Source organism: Triticum urartu, chromosome 3A (genome assembly GCF_056163025.1).
Source record: "Triticum urartu cultivar PI428250 chromosome 3A, HENAU_Tu73, whole genome shotgun sequence".
NCBI lineage: Eukaryota > Viridiplantae > Streptophyta > Magnoliopsida > Poales > Poaceae > Triticum > Triticum urartu.
The window spans coordinates 44,930,786-44,953,955 of NC_141875.1; the positions used below are offsets into that span (position 1 = coordinate 44,930,786).

The 23,170-nt window shown below is 40.9% G+C and overlaps 1 protein-coding gene, 1 long non-coding RNA gene and 2 pseudogenes across 3 annotated transcripts; all 4 read right to left on the reverse strand.

The window, feature by feature from the left end:
- Window positions 1-345: 345 nt before the first annotated feature.
- On the reverse strand, window positions 346-1,009 carry LOC147978365 (vesicle-associated protein 3-1-like). Its single transcript, XM_087514725.1, has 2 exons — window positions 500-1,009; window positions 346-402 (listed from the first exon to the last, which is right to left on the reverse strand). Exons 1-2 carry the CDS (start codon window positions 1,007-1,009, stop codon window positions 346-348), a joined length of 567 nt encoding a protein of 188 aa, XP_087370851.1.
- Window positions 1,010-2,445: 1,436 nt separating this feature from the next.
- On the reverse strand, window positions 2,446-4,848 carry LOC125546604 (cysteine-rich receptor-like protein kinase 28; annotated as a pseudogene).
- A 2,759-nt stretch (window positions 4,849-7,607) lies between these two features.
- Window positions 7,608-15,347, reverse strand: LOC125547860 (uncharacterized). The gene is made up of 4 exons (XR_007300814.2): window positions 15,251-15,347; window positions 14,427-14,638; window positions 8,163-8,618; window positions 7,608-7,934 (listed from the first exon to the last, which is right to left on the reverse strand). It is a non-coding gene; the product is annotated as an uncharacterized LOC125547860 (long non-coding RNA).
- A 642-nt stretch (window positions 15,348-15,989) lies between these two features.
- LOC125547859 (cysteine-rich receptor-like protein kinase 29) lies at window positions 15,990-17,793 on the reverse strand (annotated as a pseudogene). Its single transcript, XR_007300813.2, has 5 exons — window positions 17,618-17,793; window positions 17,027-17,311; window positions 16,643-16,901; window positions 16,277-16,496; window positions 15,990-16,185 (listed from the first exon to the last, which is right to left on the reverse strand). The product of XR_007300813.2 is annotated as a cysteine-rich receptor-like protein kinase 29 (transcript).
- Between the last annotated feature and the right edge of the window lie 5,377 nt (window positions 17,794-23,170).

Consider the following 23,170-nt stretch of genomic DNA (forward strand, 5'->3'; position numbering starts at 1 on the left):
CGCGCCGCCAACAACCACCTTGATCCGCCCACGCCAGATCCAGCTAGTCGTGGGAGAAGAGATCCCGCCGCCGCCGCCGCCGACCTGGCTTTGCCCGGCGGCGCGCCCCGGCGGCGGCGAGGAGGAGAGGTCGGGGGAGGAACGAGGACGGGGCAGCGCTAGGGTTCCCACCGGTCGCCGCGCAGGGCGACACGGGAGGAGTTGGGGCGTGAAAATATATGGAAGGCGTTGGGAGAAGTGACATAAAGGAGTACTATAGACAGCTGCAGTCTAGACTTTCGTACATGTCCTTGTGTTCCTCAAGCAATGGAGATGGTGGCTGTGGTGGTTCATCTGAAGCTACAATCAACTTGGCATCAAGGGGTACAGTTGATTCGCTGGAGGCTGAGAGCCTGAGACTACCTGTGAGAAACAAGTTAAAAACACGAAGGGTTTAGAAATGAGATAGGCAGCTAAACCAGAAAGTTGATGCTTATATTTTGACATTGAGTAAGCTCACCTCAGAAACTGTTTCTCCCGTCTCTTTTGCACTTAACTGTGGGACACCAGATGCCTTCAGATTGCCCGTACCAGAAAGTGTATTAAGAGTCTCAAGTGACAAATCCTCCGTGGGTTCTTCTGAGTGGCAAGGTGCTAGTAGTTGTGCATCAAAAACAACATCCAAATTTACCTCATCAACCACGTTGTCCCTCTCTTTAACAAACATGTCTTTAGTTATGTCACTAGATATAAGAACATCATCCACTTTGGTGCTTCGCACGACAAAGACGCCGGGGTGCTGGAAATCTCTTGGAGAATTGTCCTGTTGTTCCAATGTTACATTGATACTACACTTGGATCGTGGTGACACGATGCCTCTTTCTGGCTGTGTGCAGTATGGCAGGAGACTAAATGTCTCGATGTTGAATGCCATATGAGCATTTGTCTCGTTTCTTAGCTCGAGTGAGCATGATACCTTCTTGTTAAGCTCATATGGAAATCGTAGCTCGAGCGGCTCAACCCCAAGCATGTCATCTTTTGAGTAAGGGTTTATCATCTATAAAATAAAGATCGAGATGCATGATCACCAAGACATATAAAGCCCACATGCCATTTCATATGTTATGGCCAAAGTTGAATGTATCCTCACAATGACACCTTTTCTAAAAAAAAAATCCTCACAATGACAATTTCTTTACAAATCTTTCTATTTTGTAAGTAAACTGTTTGTTTGTGCTGCCATGAGAAGGCTTAAGTGTATTCTTTCATATGACCACATTTTGCTGATTTCAGCATACTATGTACAATAATACTGTTGTGGTGAAATTCCTTGCAAATTTTTTTTGCGGGTGAAAATTCCTTACAAAAATTGATTGTGCAATTGAGAGGAGATAAGAAAGATAACAATAGTTGGACGTTGTACATTGTACAGTTTGACTACGTAGCTAGCTAGCAAAGCTAGGCGTATCGAGTTGCCGTCTACCGGAAATTCCTAGGCTTGAGTGCACGACGACTTCCCAGAGTGGTCGAGCCCGTGCATTACAACGGGGAAAACAAATCCTTATATGTGCATAGTAGCCCGTCCATATTGTCACTTCTCTTCATCACCATCGTCGATGGTTGTTAGTCATCCACCAATTAACGACGACCATGATCAATCTCAAGATGAGCTTGGTCATCACACTTTAACACGCTGTTTTTGCCAGCCCCTCCCTTTGTCACATTGTCAACCAATTCAAGATGAATGTGGTCAATTCCATGGTGATGAGTTTGGTCATCACACTGTAGCATGTCGTTCCCGCGAGCACCTCGCTATACTAACTTATAATTTCATGGACAATGATGGTGTTCGCTGTGGTCAGGAGAGTAATAGAGGACAGGTGGAGGCTGCGCCATGCGTGCATCGGTAGAAGCACATGGACCACATATCCAAACCAATGCTAGATGCAAATGCGCTTGTATATTTCACTTAACATACAATCTTTCCCTAATAATAAACATATTTGAAAGTCTAGGCCCTACGGAATACAAAAACACAAAAATCATAAAGAAGAAACGTTACTCCCTTTAATTAATTCTCAGCACATTATTTTTGCGTCCCTGCCTGTCTTCATCGGTTGTGGGCTGCCGTTTGTGAGGCTGCCATGAAGGAATAAATCCCGGGGCCATCCATGTGGGCTGCCGTTTGTGAGGCTGCCAGCAAGGTCTACGATGGGGCTGAGGCCCGGGCGAGTCACAAAGATCGTTTTAAGGAATTTTAGCGAAACTTTTAGTGTGCACGTACAATTAGAATTATATTTTAGTACCACCTCACGTATATGTTTTATATTCAATCTGAAAGCGTAAATTCACGGAAAGAAGCGTATTGTGACGATGAATTCATAAAGTCAATCCGTACTTTATTATTAGGAAAAGATATATATATATATATATATATAATTAATTAATTTAGCTTACATGGCCGAGCTAAGATTCACTAGCGCCGTCGATTATCTCATTCACACTTTCCATTTTCTTGATATCTTCCATTATTTCCCATATAAAAGGTCTGCCGTAGGGGTTTTTTGACCGGCAAAGTAGACCTATATCAATGCACTTATTTACTTGTTGGTAACACAAAGCTGATCCCTTCATTGATTTACTCCATCTATGCCTTCATCTCCTAAGTACCTGCCATTTCACAAAGACAACTACGATGATGCCAACATATATGCATGTCCTCAAATCTATGTATTTTCTAGAAAGAGCATGCTCAGTGCTTAAGTAACTCAGTAAACGTCTATGAACCGCTTGCCTACCTACAATTAACGTGGTGCTATGCTGAGAGGAATCTCCATGGCACTACAATTTGCAGGCTAATTAAGGAAGGAGGTCCTATCTGACCGCCACACATATTCACATAGTTTGTTGTTTAGTGAGGATGCCAATCTATGATGTATAGCCTGTATTGGAAGCTCGTGACATGGAGTCTGAGTTGAACACTACACATGTTTGTATTCTTGGTTTGACTTGTAGAGGAGGATACAATCGAACGTAGATAAAACGATCAGATTGTGTCCTCTACAAGCCAAGCCAAGAATACTCGATGTGATAAAGTAGGAATGCAATTTTTCTACAACTAGTTGATTCCCACCCAATGGGGCACATGGAGTTTCCGAGTTTTAAAAAAAATCTAGAAAATGCATGCATTGAATTTTATGATAGAACATAATTTATGCGCATGGATTTTTTATTTAGTAATAGTTACAGTTATAATTTTTCATCTAAAAGAATATGGTTGTAATTTTTGACACTATATGGGTTTCTATTTCTTGATCCAATTGTTGGTGTTTTCTTCTATCAATGACAATGGGGGAAGAGACACAAATACTGAGAAGCGTCCACACATCTACGGTATCTTTTTTTGTTGTTATGCCTCCTCTTAGCTCTGCTCGTAGTGTTCTTGTGACCAACTGGTATACAAATACTGTGATTATCTAACTCTTCAACAATCTGAGTAATATCCTCATTCTCTGAATCAGAGCTTACATTGATGTCAGTTTAGCAAACTGAAAGGAGTATTATTTAAATATGACATGCCTTCATTTATTCATACTATAGTATGCATAATAATAAAACATAGAAAAGATAATGACAAGCAAATGCAGAACCGTGACATAAATATTTCTAAAAGGGACCATATCCATGTTGAGAGAAAACACTTACATCATTTTTATTATCGGGAATGCCCTTTTGTCCGGTCACTAGTTCGATAATAATAACGCCCAAACTGTACATGTCCGACTTCAATGACATCTTGCCATCAAATTGGTATTCCGGGGCACAGTATCCTCTGCATAATAGTACAAAAAATTGTTTCTAATTTAAGCAAGTAGAAGCCAGGGAAAGGAATTGGCTTGCTTGATGCAGAGCTTACGTACAGTAATAAGAAGCGGTGTGTACTCATGGTTTGTGAGTTTTCCTCAAGTCTTGAAAGGCCGAAATCGGAAATTTTTGGTACCATTTGATCATCTAGTAGTATATTGGCCGGTTTAAGATCCATATGAATTATACCATTTTCCTTGTGAAGGTGATGCAATCCTTCACAGATTCCTTTAATTATGTCATACCGTATGTTCCATTCAAGTCCCCTCAATTCATCTGCAGAATAAAACTTCCAACATTCGATTTGAGCCTGATAAAAATTATGCGCCAAAACACAATATTTTTATTGGTCCAGTCTAGTTGCCACATGCTAATACTTGAAATGTTGAAGCGGAACATATGTATGAACTAAGAAATAAGAAGGATAAGATTTACATAATACATAGTATTGTCTTACCCGTAATATATTTATCAAGGCTTCCATTGTTGATATACTCAAAACAGAGCAATCGTTGTCTTAACTCAGCAAAAATATATTCTGCTGATCCGCTAATTTGTATGGCTTTATGCTCCGTATTAGAACAGAACCCAAGAAACCGTACTGCATTTTTATGGTTAACCTTCATCAAGCTGGTAACCTCGCGACGAAATAGCTTCTCGTCAATTGTGTGAGTGTTCATAATTTTCTTTACAGCGACATTCCCATTTCCAAGCACACCCTGTTGGGTTAACGTTTGAAGGCCCAGTAAATTATTGAGGAAATAATTCACAGCCCACTCAGATTTGCAGAAATACTTTATGCAACTTTAGATATCATGCCATAATTTTTCTCTAAACAGTAAATTTTACCTTGTAAACCATTCCAAACCCACCCTCGCCTATTTGCCGCTCTTTGGAGAAATTGTCTGTGATGTTCTCTAAAAGTGCTAAGCGTAGATCCGTTGGCTTCATGTTTCCGTCGAGTATTTCCTTCAGGACATTAGGTTGCATATGTCTAGCGTCCATTCTAAATACAAAGTACCTTCTCGAAGTTAAGAGGGGGAAAAGTTATTTTGCATGGGGCAATTAACAAGTGTCTTGGGCATATATTTGAAGTTCATACCTTTTGAAGGCAGAGCACGACCCAAAAGTGATATGAGGTGCAAAATGAAGTGATCAAAACCTGCATTAATTTGGACGTGGAAATTTTCTTAAGAGGTAGACTAAACATATAGAGGAAACAAATATGCTTGTAAAATTAAGACGACCGTCGAAAAAAAAAGGCTGACTACATATGAAGCAAAACACTTATGTGGAGTTAAACAATATGAAGGTTGCATCTTTGGTTGTGTGCATCACAATGATGCAGAGGCAAGGGCTTTTAACCTCCTTTCCGGAAAAAAGAAATGAAGATCACATCCTTCTTTTTATGCGAGGGAATATAAAGGCCATAATCACATATACTAAGGTGATATTCCATAGATCCGGAGAAGCAAACCAGAATGATATTAGGCTCATAGGCCAAAGCAAAAGTACATTGACATACCAGTTAGCTAGCCAAGGAGAGCCTGTGGCTGGGAACGGATGGAGTGGAGCTTCGAGGAACGGAATGAAACAAACTCTCAAGTCCGACTTCCTTCTTTATATATGTTCTTGGTGGTTGGGATCGAAGACCTGCAAAGTCTACTCTGCACCCCCACGTTATATTGGATTACTTTGATGACAACAAACCGGTTTGCGTGTAGCAAAGACTTCCATTTTCTTGATCCAGCTGCCAGCTCACTGCCTGCCATATACAAAAAGACGTCCAACATTCTTTATCAGACAACCTATGCAACTCCCATTGATAAAAATGTGGTAGATGGCTTTCATTATCATCCGCAACACTTACACGGAAGATGGCCTGGTGAAAAAAAATTGGCATTTCCGTCATATATTTTTCAGACGCGCTATAGCTTAGATATATTTGGAATGTTGCTCAATGAGCGTTTGATTTGTCTATGGCGCCTACCAGTTTAGGTGTTGAGATACTAGCTTGCTTTTCCGGAATGCGGAAAAGGCTTGTTGCAGCTGACATTGCTGGTACTGTTTGGACGATCAGGAAAGCATACTCAACAATGCATGCTTTCAGAGGGGGTCTTTCCTGGCGATCCCACTTCTTTGATTTACTTAACTTGTCATTTAAATTTATTGATGAATGTGCTGGTTTGCAGAAGGAAAATGAGCTGAAGCTTCTGCGACACCGATCTAGAAGACTCGCCGCGGTAGCCACCAGGGTGTTCAATAGATCAGAAGATGGATGCTAGCTGGGTACACGTATGATTTATTTATTGCTTGGAGAAAATTGTACGTGTAGCTAATATTCTGCGTCGCTGGTGGACATGTTTGTTGGCATAACAGAAGTGTGTGCAGTGTCCTGCTAAGACATGTTTATGCTGTTGTTATGTTTGTAATCTTGGAGACATAATTTTGTCTTTCCATTTTGCTTTGCTATTTTGAGACCTTCCCTTGTAAGCGGAAATTGGCAATGGCTCCTAGGTGCATATGCACCCATTGTCTAAATACACATTTTGAGAAGTTGGAAAATTCCGAACAAAAATCCTGCATGTATATCCGGACATTCTATGTGTGTGCACAAAGTTTTCGGTGAAAAATGAGGTTTTTTATGGCTTGTCTAAAAAAGACAATTTCTGATGCTTCATTACAACTATTCATTTTGCATTTCTTTATCTTTTTTAAGCAAGCCACAAAAAATGTTGTTTTTCACCGAAACTTTGTGCATGCACATAGAATGTCCGGATATACCCGTAGGGTTTTTGTTCCGTATTTTTCAACTTTTCAAAATGTGTATTTAGACAATGGGTGCATATGCACCTAGGAGCCAAAACACCAAGAGCCTACTATATTTTTGAAAAGGAAGATCATAATATATGATTTATTCAATGAAATCAGGGCAAAGATCCCTCTCATAAAAGGAAAAACATTGGGTTAGGTAGGAATCATTTGAGATATCATCAAAGGTTCTTAACTACCGACAGGATGTCATGACAGCTGGCTCCGTATTATAGAAGAAAAAAATGTTTCGTTGACTAAGTTGCCCAATCTCTGGCTCTTTTTGCTGCCAATCATTGTATACATCCCACAAATGCTTGCTCTGTCTAACATAAGCATTGGTTCTATAAAACAAGTTGCTAGTTAAATGTTATACCTTAAACATCTTGACCTCTAACCTACTCTATCCTAAGCTAGAAGCGCCATATGAAAGCTACAGTAAACAACCTGCAAATGGTATCAATGTAACATGCGACTGGCTAGCGAGACACCCGATTAAAAGGAAGACTTCATATAAAAGAAATCACGACTTTCAATATACACAGTATAGCTGTTCATCTTTAAAGCTTCAGTATATTCCCATGGATCTACTGTGCATTTGTAGCATGCATGATAGCACCCAAATGTGCTTATAGTATTAGAACTCTTCTTAGTAAGAACTAAGATGTTGAGAATCCCAGCGTGGTGCCCACCAGGAAGGTGGGTTCCACCTTCTGTGGATACCGAGCTAACAGGCTAGACTTTTGGGGGGAGATCGAGGGTCCAAGGTCTTTCATAAGTCGGTGTTGCTCTCCGGTTGGGCCTGGTGACGCAGATGGATCGGAACGCTGGTGTTAGCAGACTCGAGATTGCATAACAAACCCCAAGATAAACATATGGTCTCGTGATAGCCAACACCTCCAAAGTAAATCCAAACCTAGAACAACATGGAACTGAACACCGAGTGTGGTACATAAAGATAACGTCTTCAAGAAGAAATCACTACTCATATGTAATGTTGCAAGGTCTATCTAAGAAAACCACATAAATTTAATTAATACAATGTTTAATCAATTGAGTTTTAAGTTTCATTCCATTTCGGAATTTTACATGACACACTACGGAAACTGTCTTTAGTGTGTCTATAAATGACATGGATGGTACTAAAGACAGCTGCTGTCTAGACTTTCGTACATGCCATTATCTTCTTGCGGTATAAGAGACGGTGCGCCTGAAGAAACTGTCAAATCCACCACCTTGGTTACTAGGGTTTCAGCCGACTCATGGGAGAGTGAGAGTACCTGCCGGGAATAATTTGAGTTACAAAGGGCTTAGGTGTGAGATGTGAAGTTAGTGGGAAGTTGATGCAACCTAACTAAAGTTGCTGCAATTAAGGAAATTTTAAAATAAGGATATTTTAGTGTGGAGATAGAATGATAATATACAAGCACATAAAGCTTTGAATGGATCAAAACGTATGGCGTTAGTACACAAATGAGTTCTTATATTTGGATATTGAGTAAACTCACCTCAGGAACTGTATGTGTTGGACCAGTATGTAGTACACCTAACGGTGGCATATCAGTCCGCAGTAGTGCATCAAAAACAACATCCACATTTACCTCATCAACCACATTACCATCCTCTTTAATGAACATGTCTTTGGTTAAATCCTCAGAACAAAGAAGCTCATCCACTTTGGTGCTTCGCACGATAAATTTGCATGCATGTTGGATATCTCTTGGAGACGTGTCATGTGGTTTCAATGTTACGTTAACACTACACTTGGATCGTGGTGACACGACGCCTTTTCCTGGTTTTGTGCAGTATGGAAGGGGACTCATCATCTCGATATTGAATGCCTTATAAGCATTTGTCTCGTTTGTCAGTTCAAGTGAGCATGATATCTTCTTGTTAAGGTCATAGGGAAAACGCAGCTTGAGCGGCTCAACCACAAGCATGCCATCGTCCAAATAAGGGCTTAACTGTAAGAAAAGATATGAATCATTATCTTGATTTATATTCCCTACCTACCAGACACTAGTAGAAAACATGGCTTTGGTCCAGGCAGGACAAGCCCATTAATCCCGGTTCACACACGAACCGGGACCAATGGGGGCATAGGTCCCGGTTCATGAGGCCAGGGCGCGGGCTGGGCCTCGGGGGCCATTGGTTTCGGTTCGTCTGAGAACATTGGTCCCGGTTCCAGAAACAAACCGGGACCAATGGACCTTGCTCCTGGCCCACCATCATTAGTCCTGGTTGGTGTCTGGAACCGGGACCAAAGGTGTTTTTTCCCAAACAAAACTAAAACAAACTATAATATTCTACAATAGCAAAACGAATCAACTAAAAAGCTTTAATAAAACTCTAATTGGAAAAGGAATCAACTAAAAATAATCAATAAAACATAAAATTTATGCAACTTAAATTAGATAAAATTTATGCAACTAAAATGAAAACCTTTGTAACAGATGAGTTTTCGTCCGAAACCCTGATACTTCGAAAGAGATTGTCCATTTTGTACACGAAGTGCATCCAGTTTTTGCCGTAACCCTCTCAACTTTTTAGCACATGCTATGTGGGTGAAATGATGATACCATGCCAACTTTCAACCTTTTCAGAGTTCATTTGAAGTGCTTTTGAATTTCAGGGTCATATAGCTCAAAACAAATCAGTAAATGCATGAAAAATAACAAATGAAGTCAGAAAGGGTTGAAAATTGATGATGTGCCTTTGAATGGTGCATTTTGAACACACAAAAAGTCTGCAGTTCTAATAAGTTCAAAAAAAATAAAATCCCTTTGTAACAGATGATTTTTCGTCCGAAACCCTGATACTTCGAAAGGGATTGTCCGTTTTATATCCACGAAGTGCATCCAGTTTTTGCCGTAACCCTCTCAACTTTTTAGCACATCCTATGTGGGTGAAATGATAATACCATGCCAACTTTCAACCTCTTCAGAGTTCATCTGAAGTACTTTTGAATTTCAGGGTCATTTAGCTCAAATAATGAACTGATATAAAAAAGAATGATTTGAAAAACTTTTATGAAACTCTAATATAAAAAATAATAAACTAAAAGAATGAACTAGAAAACTTTAATGAAACTCTAGTAGAAAAAAGAATGAACTAGAAAACTTTAATGAAACTCTAATAGAAAAAGTATTATTGAAACTAAAATTATATAAAATTTATGCAACTAAAATTATCAAAGTATTTGTTGTTCAAAACATTATAAGCAAAAAGAATTTTCATAAAATAAATAAAAAAAGAAAAAGAAAAAATAAAATAAATAAGTAGAAACAAAATAAACTTTAATAAATAAGTAGAAACAAAATAAAATAAAATAAACCTTAATAAAATAAAATAAAATAAGAAAATTTTAATAAAATAAATAAAAATAGCAACAGTAAAAAAGAAAACAAAAAACTGGGAAAAAAATAAAGTGCCATCTACTGGGCCACCACGGCCTGAATACGACTAGGAACCCAGCTAGTTGGGTCAGGATTCATGCCCGCAGAAGGCCCAGCAGGCCCACAGGCATAGCAGTGTGAGATTAGGCCCACAGGCCTGCAATTCAGAGGAGTTCGAGAGAGATGGCAGGGCGGCGCTTATAAACAGGTGCGGCAGCTCCTCAGCTAGCGAGGTGGGACTAAACATCCCACCCCACCGCGGCTTTGGCAGGCGCAGGCCATTGGTCTCGGTTGGTGCCACGAACCGGGACCAATGCCCCCTTTGGTCCCGGTTTGTGACACCAACCGAGACTAAAAGGGGGCATTGGTCCCGGTTGGTGGCATCAACCGGGACCAAAGGTCTCTGTTTCTCGCCCTTTGGGCTGCTGAAAAGAGACCTTTGGTCGCGGTTGATGGCACCAATCGGGACTAAAGGGCGGCATTGGTCCCGGTTGCTGCCACGAACCAGAGCCAATGCTTCATGTATATATAGCAACCACTTAGAAAATTTCAGTTTTCGTCTAGCAGTTGCCCCCGACGACGCGCGCGTAGGACCTCCTCGACACCGCCAGGCTGCCAGACGCCATCGCCGTTGCCCCCGCCCTGGAGCCCACGCCTCACGCCGTCGCCGTCCGCCGCCCACGACGACGCTGTCCATCGCCCACGCCGCCGCCGTCGCCCGTGCCCCTGCCCCCGGCCCGCGCGCCCCCGCACGCCGTCGCCGTCCGCCGCCCACGCCCTCGCGCCCTCGCCGGCCGGCCCCGTTGTGAGCCGCCGCCGCCGCCCCGGCTCTCTTTTTTTTCATTTTTTCTCATATATGTATTTTTTACTAAATTTTCTATTTGAACATTTCTTTAAAAAAACTAAGCAATACTATTTTTTTGAACATTCTCTGATTTAGATTAGTGAATTAGATGTTAGGTTAGTGTGCATTTTAGATTAGTTGAATTAGATGTTTTTCAGTAAGTGTTTAATAGAATTAGTTAGAAAAATAATAGAACTAGTTAAACTAGTTTATTTTTAGTAAGTACTACTTTATTTTATTTATAGTAAGTGCTTAGTAGTTGAACTAGTTGATTTAATAAAACTACTTTATTTTACTATAGAAGTAGTTTATTTTTAGTAAGTACTACTTTATTTTATTTATAGTAAGTGCTTAGTAGTTGAACTAGTTGATTTAATAAAACTACTTTATTTTACTATAAAAATAGTTTTTAGTAATAAGAAAATTAATAGAACTAGTTTATTTTTTTAGTTAAAGCAATTATTCCCGCATCGACGTCGACAATGCCTATCTCGCATCCTTGTCATCGACTCGGCGGAGGAGGCCTGCTTGATTAGAGGGGCCATGTCCGGGAGTGGGCTCCGCCGGGCTGGTATTGGGAGGTGCTATCTTTCAGGGGCGTAGCTTGGTGAGGAGCCAGCCCGTCGTTGACCCGAACCTTGTTTGGTGGCGGTCGCGTGGGCCAGTGACGGTGCCGAAGCTTTCGGACACCGCGGAGGTGGTACGTCAGCGAGGAGGACGAGCACGTCCGTCGCTACATGGTTGCGTTGGAGGGCAGGTTCGACAATACCTGGCAGGTTCTTCAAGGATCTCACTGCAGCTATGATCTTGTGATGGTTCCTTCTGTTTGGGTGTCAACCGCCCCCGCCGATACCCGTCGGCCGCTACGGTTCTAGCTGTATTAGCGATGCTATATGTATGATACTATTCGAGGTGTATTAGTGATAATATTCGATGATGTACGGACGCAAGAGATGATGTAGTTTTGCTTATTGGATGCATGCTAATTTGAATACTAATTTATTTTATGATTTGGTTTTTCTTATTGAATTATCAAATTGGAAAACTACTCCTACTTTGAATGCTAAAATTAAACGCTCGAAATGTCCTTTTTAGAAAGATAATTAAACGATATTTCAGGTTGACTTTAAGTATGTCGAGGCTCCACCATATATGAGAGAGGACGAAGAAGCCCGACTGTTGTCGTGGGGATCGTTTCTCCTTCTTCTCCGGGTGCTAAACCTTTGTTATGCACTAGGGGAAGAAGGAGTAACGACCATCACCGACGGTCACAAATGTCAGAGAGGAATCAGTGAGGGAGAGTCTCCACCATATAGACTCGGTAGACCGATAGTCAACCCGTGATGAATAATAATGATCTATTTTAATTTCTATAGTACATATATTGAATTGTACAAGTTTAATATTTGAATTATGAACGTAGGAAATCTCGTCATCGGACGATGAAAAGTCTCCCGGGGAGTGCAGCTGGTGCAACGACGACCGAGGTCTGTGCGACAGGCCTCACCTAGACGAAGATCGGCGCTTCAGCATTAAGCTCCAGGAGACCTTCGATGTTGAAACGGTACGCAACGACGAAAAGTGTTTTTTTCGTAATTAAGCATGACCTCAACTATTTCAACGTGTAATTTTTATCTTTTACAATTCGAGTAGCTTATCCCATGCCATGCAAGACGCTATGTTTTGGAGAGGATGGATTTTGAAGACCATGAAAATTTTGAAACAAAGAAAATTCACCTAAGGACCCATCATGATGTGGATTTTGAAGTAAATTTGTATAATTCCGAGAGCGTAACCTATTTTGGTTGCAAAAATTGGGAAGCACTTTGCAAGATGTATGGTTTTTATGAGGGTATGCTTGTCACCATGGATCTTGGTGATCCTGACATCGACCAAGATAATATGACATTTGGGTCCTTGTTGATACGCTTCCAATTCTACCGCTATGTGAGTTTCTCAAACATAGTTATTAACTAATTTATATTGTTCATTTCAAAATAGTTGACAGCTTATTTTCATTGTTCAAACAATGTGCGGAACATGGTAGACAGAACCTACTACACCGATGGCTCTGAGTTAACTTATCAGGAGAAAAATCATCTGATCGCATTTTGTACTGATCTTAAGAATTACAATATCTATAATAAAACTCCTCCACATTATGGTCAATACGTGCCACTAGTGCACGTGTTGAACTACGGTAACATCCATGGAGATGTCATGGTAAGATTTTTTACTATTATGACATCCGTGCATCTTTTGCATAAATTCTTTTAAAACTTAACTACATTGCTAACTACGAAGTTATTACTATGTTTTTCAATAAAAAATCCCGGATGATTGTGTGCCTCATCTGATGTATCAGAATGGTCACCTTGATGTTTTGAACATACATCCAGGTCGTCCTACGAATCTCACCTGTCCATATCGGATTTCTAAAAGAAGTGGAGACATGGAAATCACAGAATGGAAAAAATGTATGGACAGTCGTAAAGAGGTACTTGGAAGCAAAAGGAAGCGAAGCGCAAGAATTGGAGACAGGATGATCTCCATTCTCCATAATGGAGAGTCAGGGCCTATATTGTTTTATGCTATTTTACTTTAAAGAGGGTATTTAGGTCCTACCTAATACTGATGATCATGTGCTAAGAACAATTAAGTTGGATTGGTTTGATGACTATGAGGATGATGATCGTATGACTTGTTATTAATAACGAGTAGAAGTTGTATGATGATAATTAGTAGGACTTGTTATTATGATGAAGCATGATGCAAGCATGAAGAGTTTTTATATATCAGTGGGTGAAATGAACATGGATTGGTTTGAAGTGAAGGCAACATGTGGTGCATTTCGAAAGTAGTACTAATCCAAACTTGATCAAGTTATGATATTAGTATTATTTTCGGCATGCACCACACATGTTGCCTTCACTACAATTTAAGCCATGTTTAGGCATAGTAGTAGCATTGGTAAACCAAACACAGAGATAAGAGAGAACACTTCTCTCTATTAGCTAGCTAACACCCTAAATTAACCCCTCCAAACCCCCTAAACCACCCTCTTTCAAAAACACATCAGCTCCTGCCAGCTGCTGACGCATGGATGCCTTTTGGTCCCGGTTGGTGCTACCAACCGGGACCAAAGGCCTTCCTGCCTGGGCTCGCCGCAGCGGCCACGTGGAGGCCCATCTATCCCGGTTGGTGTAAGAACCGGGACTAAAGGTATAGGGCTTTAGTACCGACCCTTTAGTCCTGGTTCCCCAACCGGGACAAATGGGCCCTATGAACCGGGACTATATGTCATATGTTGTGATCAATGCTACCTCAAGCTTACAACATCATGAAAATTAGTTATTCTTTCTTGTTTGGCTTTGATCCAATTTGCACCATTTTTGTAAATCATGGTTGTCCACATATTGTGATGGAGAGGTAGAATACTTTCCTTTTTAATATTTAAGAATTCTTGGCACAGAATAATAGGGTGGAAGTACTAGTCTAAGCTAAGAGGTATCTTGAGGAGATTACTAGCTTACTTGTCAATTGTAGATTCACTAACATCCTTGAGTTTCCCATTCTTACATCCCATTTCGTTTATATCGCCAATTATTTCCCATATAAAAGGTCGCCCATAGGGGTCTTTTGCTTGGCAAAGGAGAGCTATGTCAATGCACTTCGAAACTTGTTGATAACACAAGGGTGTTCTATTTCCTGATTTGTTCCATCTGTGTATCCACCTTCTAAGTACCTGTCATTTCACAAAGATAGTCTATGATAACATGGATACACAATGCAAAATTATATATGTGCCTAGCGAATATATACATAGCCAACACTGCTAATTCTCAAATAAATACTTAAAATTTGAAGGAACCAACTATCTCTAACTTCCACTTATCTCTTTAAAACCCGCTCTCTCTCTCTCTCTCTCACACACACACACACACACACACACACACTTGCCAACACCTTCTCCCTCTACCTTTGCAAGCTGCATCTGCGGTGCAGGCACATAACATGTATTAAAGGTAACCCCCTCGCCCGGTTCGAAAGGTGTCACACCCAGAGAATCTGTTTATTACCTTTAATACATGTTTTTGTATTGAATTAAAACTGCTCAAGATTTTACTTACTGTATATATTCATGACTAATGTTACATTTATATACAATTAACACTTCTCAACATTCTGAGCTAGCTTGTGCAAACGCATAACTGATGACTAGTGTTATTTAAACTAGATATGTGGAGAGTAAGCTAATTAGCAGTACAATGACAGAATACAACTGTGTGTAATGCAAAATTTTGGCACATATTTCTGAAAATTGACAACCTATACGGCCGGGGATAAAACGTCTTACATCATTTTTGTTAGAGAGAAGTGCATATTACACCCCCCAGCTCTAGCCCTAGTCTAATATACACCCCTTAACTCCAATACCGTCTAAAATACACCCCAACTCTCAAAACCGGCTAGAATTCAACCCTCCCCTCCCTGTTGACCGGTTTTGACCCAGTTTGACCGGTTTTGACTGAGTGAACAGTAAAAATAAAAAAAAATTAAAACAAAAAAATATTTTTTTGACAAAATTCAAAAAGTTCCAAATTTTTTCACCACGTGAACAGTAAATTCAAAAAAAAAATCACCTTTTCAGCATGTTTGGACACCTGAGTAAATTTGAGATGTCCGTAAATTCGAAAAAAAAATTCAAAATTTTCAGCATTGTGAACAGTAATTCGGGAAAAAATCCAAAAAAAATCACCACGCGCTCAAACATCATCCATGCAAAAAAAGGGTTTTTTAAAAAAATCGATTTTACTGTTCACCAAGCTGAAATTTTGAAAAAAAAAGTCGAATTTACGGACATCTCGAATTTACTTAGGTGTCCAAACATGATGAAAAGGTGGTTTTTTTAATTTACTGTTTACCCGGTGCAAAAAACTTGGAACATTTTTGAATTTTTTCAAAAAAAAGTATTTATGGTTTTTAAAATTTTATTTTTACTGTTCACTCAGTCAAAACCGGTCAAACTGGATCAAAACCGGTCAACAGGGAGGGGGGGTTGAATTATGGCCAGTTTTGAGAGTTGGGGGTGTATATTAGACGGTATTGGAGTTGGGGGTGTATATTAGACTAGGGCTAGAGTTGGGGGGTGTAATATGCACTTCTCTCTTTTTGTTATCAAGAACTCCTTTTCTTCCGGTCACCAGTTCAATGATAATGATGCCCAAACTGTACATGTCCGACTTGAGTGACATCCTACCATCGAATTGGTATTCTGGAGCACAATATCCTCTGCACAAAAATACAACAGTTTGATGCAAAGCTAGGCAAGTAAAAGCCAGCTGGTAAAGGAATTGGTTCGCTTGATGCAGAGCTTACGTACAGTGATAAAAAAGGGTGCGTACTCATAGTTTATGAGTTTTCTTCGAGTCTCGAAAGGCCAAAATCAGTGATTTTTGGTACCATTTTATCATCTAGTAGTATATTGGTTGGCTTGAGGTCCATATGAATTATGCCATTTTCCTTGTGAAGGTGTTGCAAGCCCTCACAGATTCCTTTAATTATGTCAAACCTTGTGCTCCATTCAAGTCCCCTCAATTCATCTGCAGAAGAAATATTCCGGCATTTTATATGAGCATGATAAATTATATGCAGCAAGACAAAATATTTTTATTTGTCTGCTGTCCCTGTGCTTATAGTATAAAAAGGAAGGAAAAGTCTGCATGACAAGCAATATTAATTGTCGTACCCGTAATATGTTTATCAAGGCCTCCATTGCTGATATACTCAAAACAGAGCAATCGCTGTCTTATCTCGGCAAAAATATATTCTTCCGATCCGCTAATTTGTATAGCTTTATGCTCTGTGTTAGAACAGAAGCCAAGGAACCGAACTGTATTTATATGGTTAACTTTCATGAGACTATTGACCTCACGACGAAATGGCTTCTCATCGATTGAGTGGCTGTTCATCATCTTCACAGCAACATTCCCGTTTCGTAGAACACCCTGTTTAACTTGTCTTGTAAGCATTTCGAATGACGTATATCGTATAGATAGCATATATATATATATATAGGCATTTTGGTTGTAGAGATAGTTTAATGTAAATCTACTGGGGAAATAAATTGTACCTTGTAAACAGTCCCAAATCCACCGACGCCAATTTTTCGCTCTACAGAGAAATTGTCCGTGATGTTCTCTAGAAGAGCTAAACGTAGATCCATAGGCTTCATGCTTCCATCGAGTATTTGCTCTAGGACATTAGGTTGCATATGTCTGTCGCCCATTTCTGAGTACACAACTGTTTCCAAGCTAAAGTTATTTCCCTTGGTAACTATGCCAACTCAGAGTTTAGCCGTGAATTCGACGGGAGCGAGTACTGCTACGAGTTGTAAGATGATGCGTTCAATCAAACCCTGCATTAATCGACGCAAACAAACATCATTGTAGGATGTGGACCTAATGCATGGAAAAAATAGGATCAAATCATATATGCTGGCTTGTCAAAGGAAGACTAGAATGATTTAAAGGCTAAATTAAAACCCCACACCTAGATCTGAACATATATAGTTCCATCCAGGAGCATGAAGAGAGAATGAGTTTGAATCACAAATATACATAACTGAAGGCTAGATCCACACATGTGATCATTGGGATGTAATACAATCATAGAACAGAAACTGAACTGGAAGACATTCAGCTTATTGCCAAAATGAACGCACCTGTTTGCCATGGAGCGCGCGGAGGAGCAGGGAAGCCAGGGATCGGAACTTTGGTGCAAAATGAGAATGACTTCCCTTCTTCTTTATGCCATTGGCTTGACAAGTTGGGATCCAAGAGTTGACAAAGTCTACTCTATGGATGGATAGCGGGCCCACCTGGCATCTCTCTACTTGCAGTAGTCTACACTGCACTGAGTGGTTGAGTAAGCTGCCCATCGCTGGCAAACATTGTATACGGCTCCACGGTTGCGTGCGTTTACAGATAGACATTGGTTATATAATGATGATTCCTAATTAGATATGATACCTTAAGCGTCTTTGCCTCTAACCTACTGTGGTCAAGTTACAAAAATCACCCTACAAACCGTGTGAGTGTGACCAAATATGTTTGACGGGTAAGAAACGGTACCAATTAGATCCAAGGAAAGACCTCATGTAGCACCAAGCCTGCGCTCTCAGTATAGTAGTTGCAGCTGCCCATGTGAACAATGGAAGTCTCCAGGCTCCCTGTGCTCCTTCCTGTCATATGTGCAAGAGGTGACCAACATTGATGCAGCGACATGGTCATGGTAGGGAGCATCCTGGTGCCCCGTGGAGGGTGTAGGATCATGGAACTGAGGGTGCCATAATTTGCATGTATGGTGTATGAATTGTTATAGATATTGTGGATCCTCAAAAATGGCATGAGAAGAAAATGGTAAGGAACACATTTTTTTTGCCTGAGATTGTTGGAAGATGAAGTCAAATTAAAGGTTAGAAACCACCATTGGATAGCCCTCTCCAACAAGATTAGAATGGATATAAGGATAACTCAAATCGGAGCACACATGTGAGAGTTATGACAAGTTCAAAGGGGCTTGTGTTGGCACCAAATTTTGTCTTGCATTCTTCCATCCTCAAGATGGCCTCAAATGAAGAGGTGTTCAACATAAAAGTTGTTCGCTTTATTGAGCCGAATGATTTTGCTTTTTTCTATCATCTCAATCTGAGGTCGTATGCAACTTCTAGACTTGCATAAAAATTGCCTCGGATCCTCCAGGGGATCTCCGGGGTGCATATGGACTTAGTAGGAACTTTACAATGTTTGTTGCAAAAATTGACACCGGAATCTCCCGGTACAGAAATATTACAGTATGTTGCCCAATTTTTCCTACTGGAAAGCGTGTGCAAGATGATGTCAATTGGAAAAGTTTGCAACATAAAAATTGATCATCTCGTCAAGACAAACAATTTCGCTCTTTCGCTCATCTCTATTCAAGCTTGTGAGCAAACTCCAAGGCTAAAGCAAAGGAGTTTTGGACGGGATTTAAGTACTTTTTCTTAGATGGGAAGTTCAGCCACCTCATATATAGATGAGAGGTGATGACCGATTTTGATGAGACAACACAGAAATTGACAAATCAATTTACTACTTTTACTTTTACTTCTATCTTGTTATATTTCCTTATTTTCTTATATTTGTTCTTCGTGTTGCAGGGGAGCAAATCTCAAGGCCCTATATATGGGTGATCAAGTCGATCTTGGGAAGCCCATAGCCTCCTCAGTCCTAACGTGTCAATGAGGGCAACGTGTCTTTCCCCTTGCGCTACATGCTTCATGTGCTTTACATTAAAGGTAGATGTACTAACTCATATGCAAGGTTCTCCATCGCAATTGAATATTTGCTTGATGTATTGCGCTTCAATTCATGTTAATTGTAATGTGTTCTATTCTAGTTTTCATTTGTTATGGTTGCATATTTTGTAAGCATGTTTATTTTTATAGGTTCCACAAAGTTTTTTCAGTTTCTCCTGCTTTTTTTAGTTGTCATCTGTGCATAGCGCTCTTTATTTGAGTGCAGCGATTCGGTGCCCAGACTCATCTGCACCCGATTAGAAAAAATAAAAACAATATTAGAAAAATTCAAAAAATTCTAATTTTTTCCCTATGGTAGACAATTTATTGCGTGAGGTTCGCTCCAAATATTAGCTCATTTGGACATCTGAGTAACTCTCAGCAAAAAAGACAAAATCAGGTCAAAACAGTACGTGAACAGTAAACTATTTTATAGACCCCGAATTTGTCTTTTTTGTGAGAGTTGCTCATCAGTTTTCCAAATCGTTTGAAAATTGGGTTGGATCTCACGCACCAAATTGTCTACCATGGGAACAAAATTGGAAGTTTTTGAATTTTTCTAGTATTTGTTTTGATTTTTTTATTCAACACGGTTGCAGATGAGCCCGGGCTCATAAAAGGATTTTCGTCTTTATATTCCCTTCTTTGTTCCTTGGCATCCATGACTGGAGATTCCGGCCCAAACGGCGTGCTTGCATGAGAGCTAATTTTGATATGACAACTTGTATGTTAACAGACTGACTAGATGATGCAATGTTGATAAATATTAGGATACATCTGTATTTGATATATAATACTAAATTTGTCATTTGAAACAAATTTGCACTAATTTTGTAGATTATTTTGTAACCAAGAGTTAAGTAAATATTTTCTCGGTCCTACTTAAAATAATATGTGTCACGCCCAATATGCGACACTATCTTAAAGGGACTCGAATGTCCCACCAAGGATAGAACCGCATATTGACACGCTTTTTTAAGGTGGATATCATTACATCGATCCATTACATAACAGATGGGGATACATACAAGACATACGAATGTCGCAAGAATACATCAATACATCATACGTAGAACAACATCCAAGTATGGATGAAAAACAAACAAAAGCTCTAACGACATCCACCCTGCTAGCCCAGGCTGCCGACCAGGAACCTAACCCAAGTCGACGAAGAAGAAGAAGAACTCTAAGACAAAAGCAAACATCACTCTCGCGTCATGATCATCGCATTACCTGTACCTGCAACTGTTGGTGTAGTAAAGTGTGAGCCACGAGGACTCAGCAATCCCATTATCATGGGTATCAAGACTAGCAAAGCTTAATGGGTATGGAAAGGATAGGTGGTGAGGTTGCAACAGCGACTAAGCAAAGTATGGTGTCTAACTTACGAATACAAGAGTAAGATGAGAAACTATGCAAACGGTCGCACACTAGTAACGATCAATAAGTGATCCTGAACTACTTACGTTCAAACATAACCCAACCGTGTTCTCTTCTCGAACTTCCCCGAAAAGAGATAGTCACGGTTACACAACGCGGTTGGTGTATTTTAAACGAGTTTACTTCAAGTCCTCTACAACCGGATATTAACAAATTCCCATATGCCACATAACCGCGGGCACGGCTCTCGAAAGTTTAAACCCTGCAGGGTGTCCCAACTTAGCCCATGACAAGCTCAGGATCCGTGGAGACAATCCTTCATCGCGGGACACCCGATCAGACTCAGAATCCCGGTGCACAAGACATTTCGACAATGGTAAAACTAGTCCAGCAAGACCTCCCGATGCACTGACCTAGCCTGATAGGAGTTGCGCGGTCTCGTTGTCAGGGTACACCGGATGAGCGAAGCGTACATGTATATACCAAATACCCCAAGTTGCCAAGGGGCGGCCCTGCACGGTGCTCTAGTTTGGACCAACACTCATGTGGAGCACTGGCCCGGGGGTGGATTAAGTCCACGGGTGCTAGCCGGTCCCTATGCAAGTTTTAGTTGTGATTAGGCAAATGGTAAAACCTGAAGGAAATATGCCCTAGAGGCAATAATAAAGTTATTATTTATTTCCTTATATCATGATAAATGTTTATTATTCATGCTAGAATTGTATTAACCGGAAACATAATACATGTGTGAATACATAGACAAACAGAGTGTCACTAGTATGCCTCTACTTGACTAGCTCATTAATCAAAGATGGTTATGTTTCCTAACCATAGACAAAGAGTTGTTATTTGATTAATGGGATCACATCCTTAGATGAATGATCTGATTGACTTGACCCATTCCGTTAGCTTAGCACTTGATCGTTTAGTTTGTTGCTATTGCTTTCTTCATGACTTATACATGTTCCTATGACTATGAGATTATGCAACTCCCGTTTACCGGAGGAACACTTTGTGTGCTATCAAACGTCACAACGTAACTGGGTGATTATAAAGAAGCTCTACAGGTGTCTCCAAAGGTACATGTTGGGTTGGCGTATTTCGAGATTAGGATTTGTCACTCCGATTGTCGGAGAGGTATCTTTGGGCCCTCTCGGTAATGCACATCACATAAGCCTTGCAAGCATTGCAACTAATGAGTTAGTTGCGAGATGATGTATTACGGAATGAGTAAAGAGACTTGCCGGTAACGAGATTGAACTAGGTATTGGATACCGACGATCGAGTCTCGGGCAAGTAACATACCGATGACAAAGGGAACACCGTATGTTGTTATGCGTTCTAACCGATAAAGATCTTCGTAGAATATGTAGGAGCCAATATGGGCATCCAGGTCCCGCTATTGGTTATTGACCGGAGACGTGTCTCGGTCATGTCTACATTGTTCTCGAACCGTAGGGTCCGCACGCTTAAGGTTTCGATGACAGTTATATTATGAGTTTATGAGTTTTGATGTACCGAAGGAGTTCGGAGTCCCGGATGAGATCGGGGACATGACGAGGAGTCTCGAAATGGTCGAGACGTAAAGATCGATATATTGGACGACTATATTCGGACATCGGAAAGGTTCCGAGTGATTCGGGTATTTTTCGGAATACCGGGGAGTTACGGGAATACGGGGGAGAAGTATTGGGCCTTATTGGGCCATACGGGAAAGAGAGAGGGGCTGCCTAGGGCAGGCCGCGCCCCCCCCAAGGCCTAGTCCGAATTGGACTAGGGGGAGGGGCTGCGCCCCCTCCTTCCTTCCCTTCTCCCTTCCCCTTCCTTGTCTCCTACTCCTACTACATGAAAGGACTCCTAGTTGGACTAGGAAAAGGGGAATCCTACTCCCGGTGGGAGTAGGACTCCCCTAGGGCGCGCCATAGAGAGGGCCGGCCCTCCCCTCCTCCACTCCTTTATATACGGGGGCAAGGGGCACCCCATAGACACACAAGTTGATCTTCGTGATCGTTCCTTAGCCGTGTGCGGTGCCCCCCTCCACGATATTACACCTCGGTCATATTGTAGCGGTTCTTAGGCGAAGCCCTGCGACGGTTGAACATCAAGATCGTCACCACGCCGTCGTGCTGACGGAACTCATCCCCGAAGCTTTGCTGGATCGGAGCCCGAGGATCGTCATCGAGCTGAACGTGTGCCAAGAACTCGGAGGTGCCGGAGTAACGGTGCTTGGATCGGTCGGATCGGGAAGACGTACGACTACTTCCTCTATGTTGCGTCAACGCTTCCGCTTCGGTCTACGAGGGTACGTAGACAACACTCTCCCCTCTTGTTGCTATGCATCACCATGATCTTGCGTGTGCGTAGATTTTTTTTTTGAAATTACTATGTTCCCCAACAGTGGCATCCAAGCCTAGGTTTTATGTGTTGATGTTATATGCACGAGTAGAACACAAGTGAGTTGTGGGCGATATAAGTCATACTGCTTACCAGTATGTCATACTTTGGTTCGGCGGTATTGTTGGACGAAGCGGCCCGGACCGACATTACGCGTACGCTTAC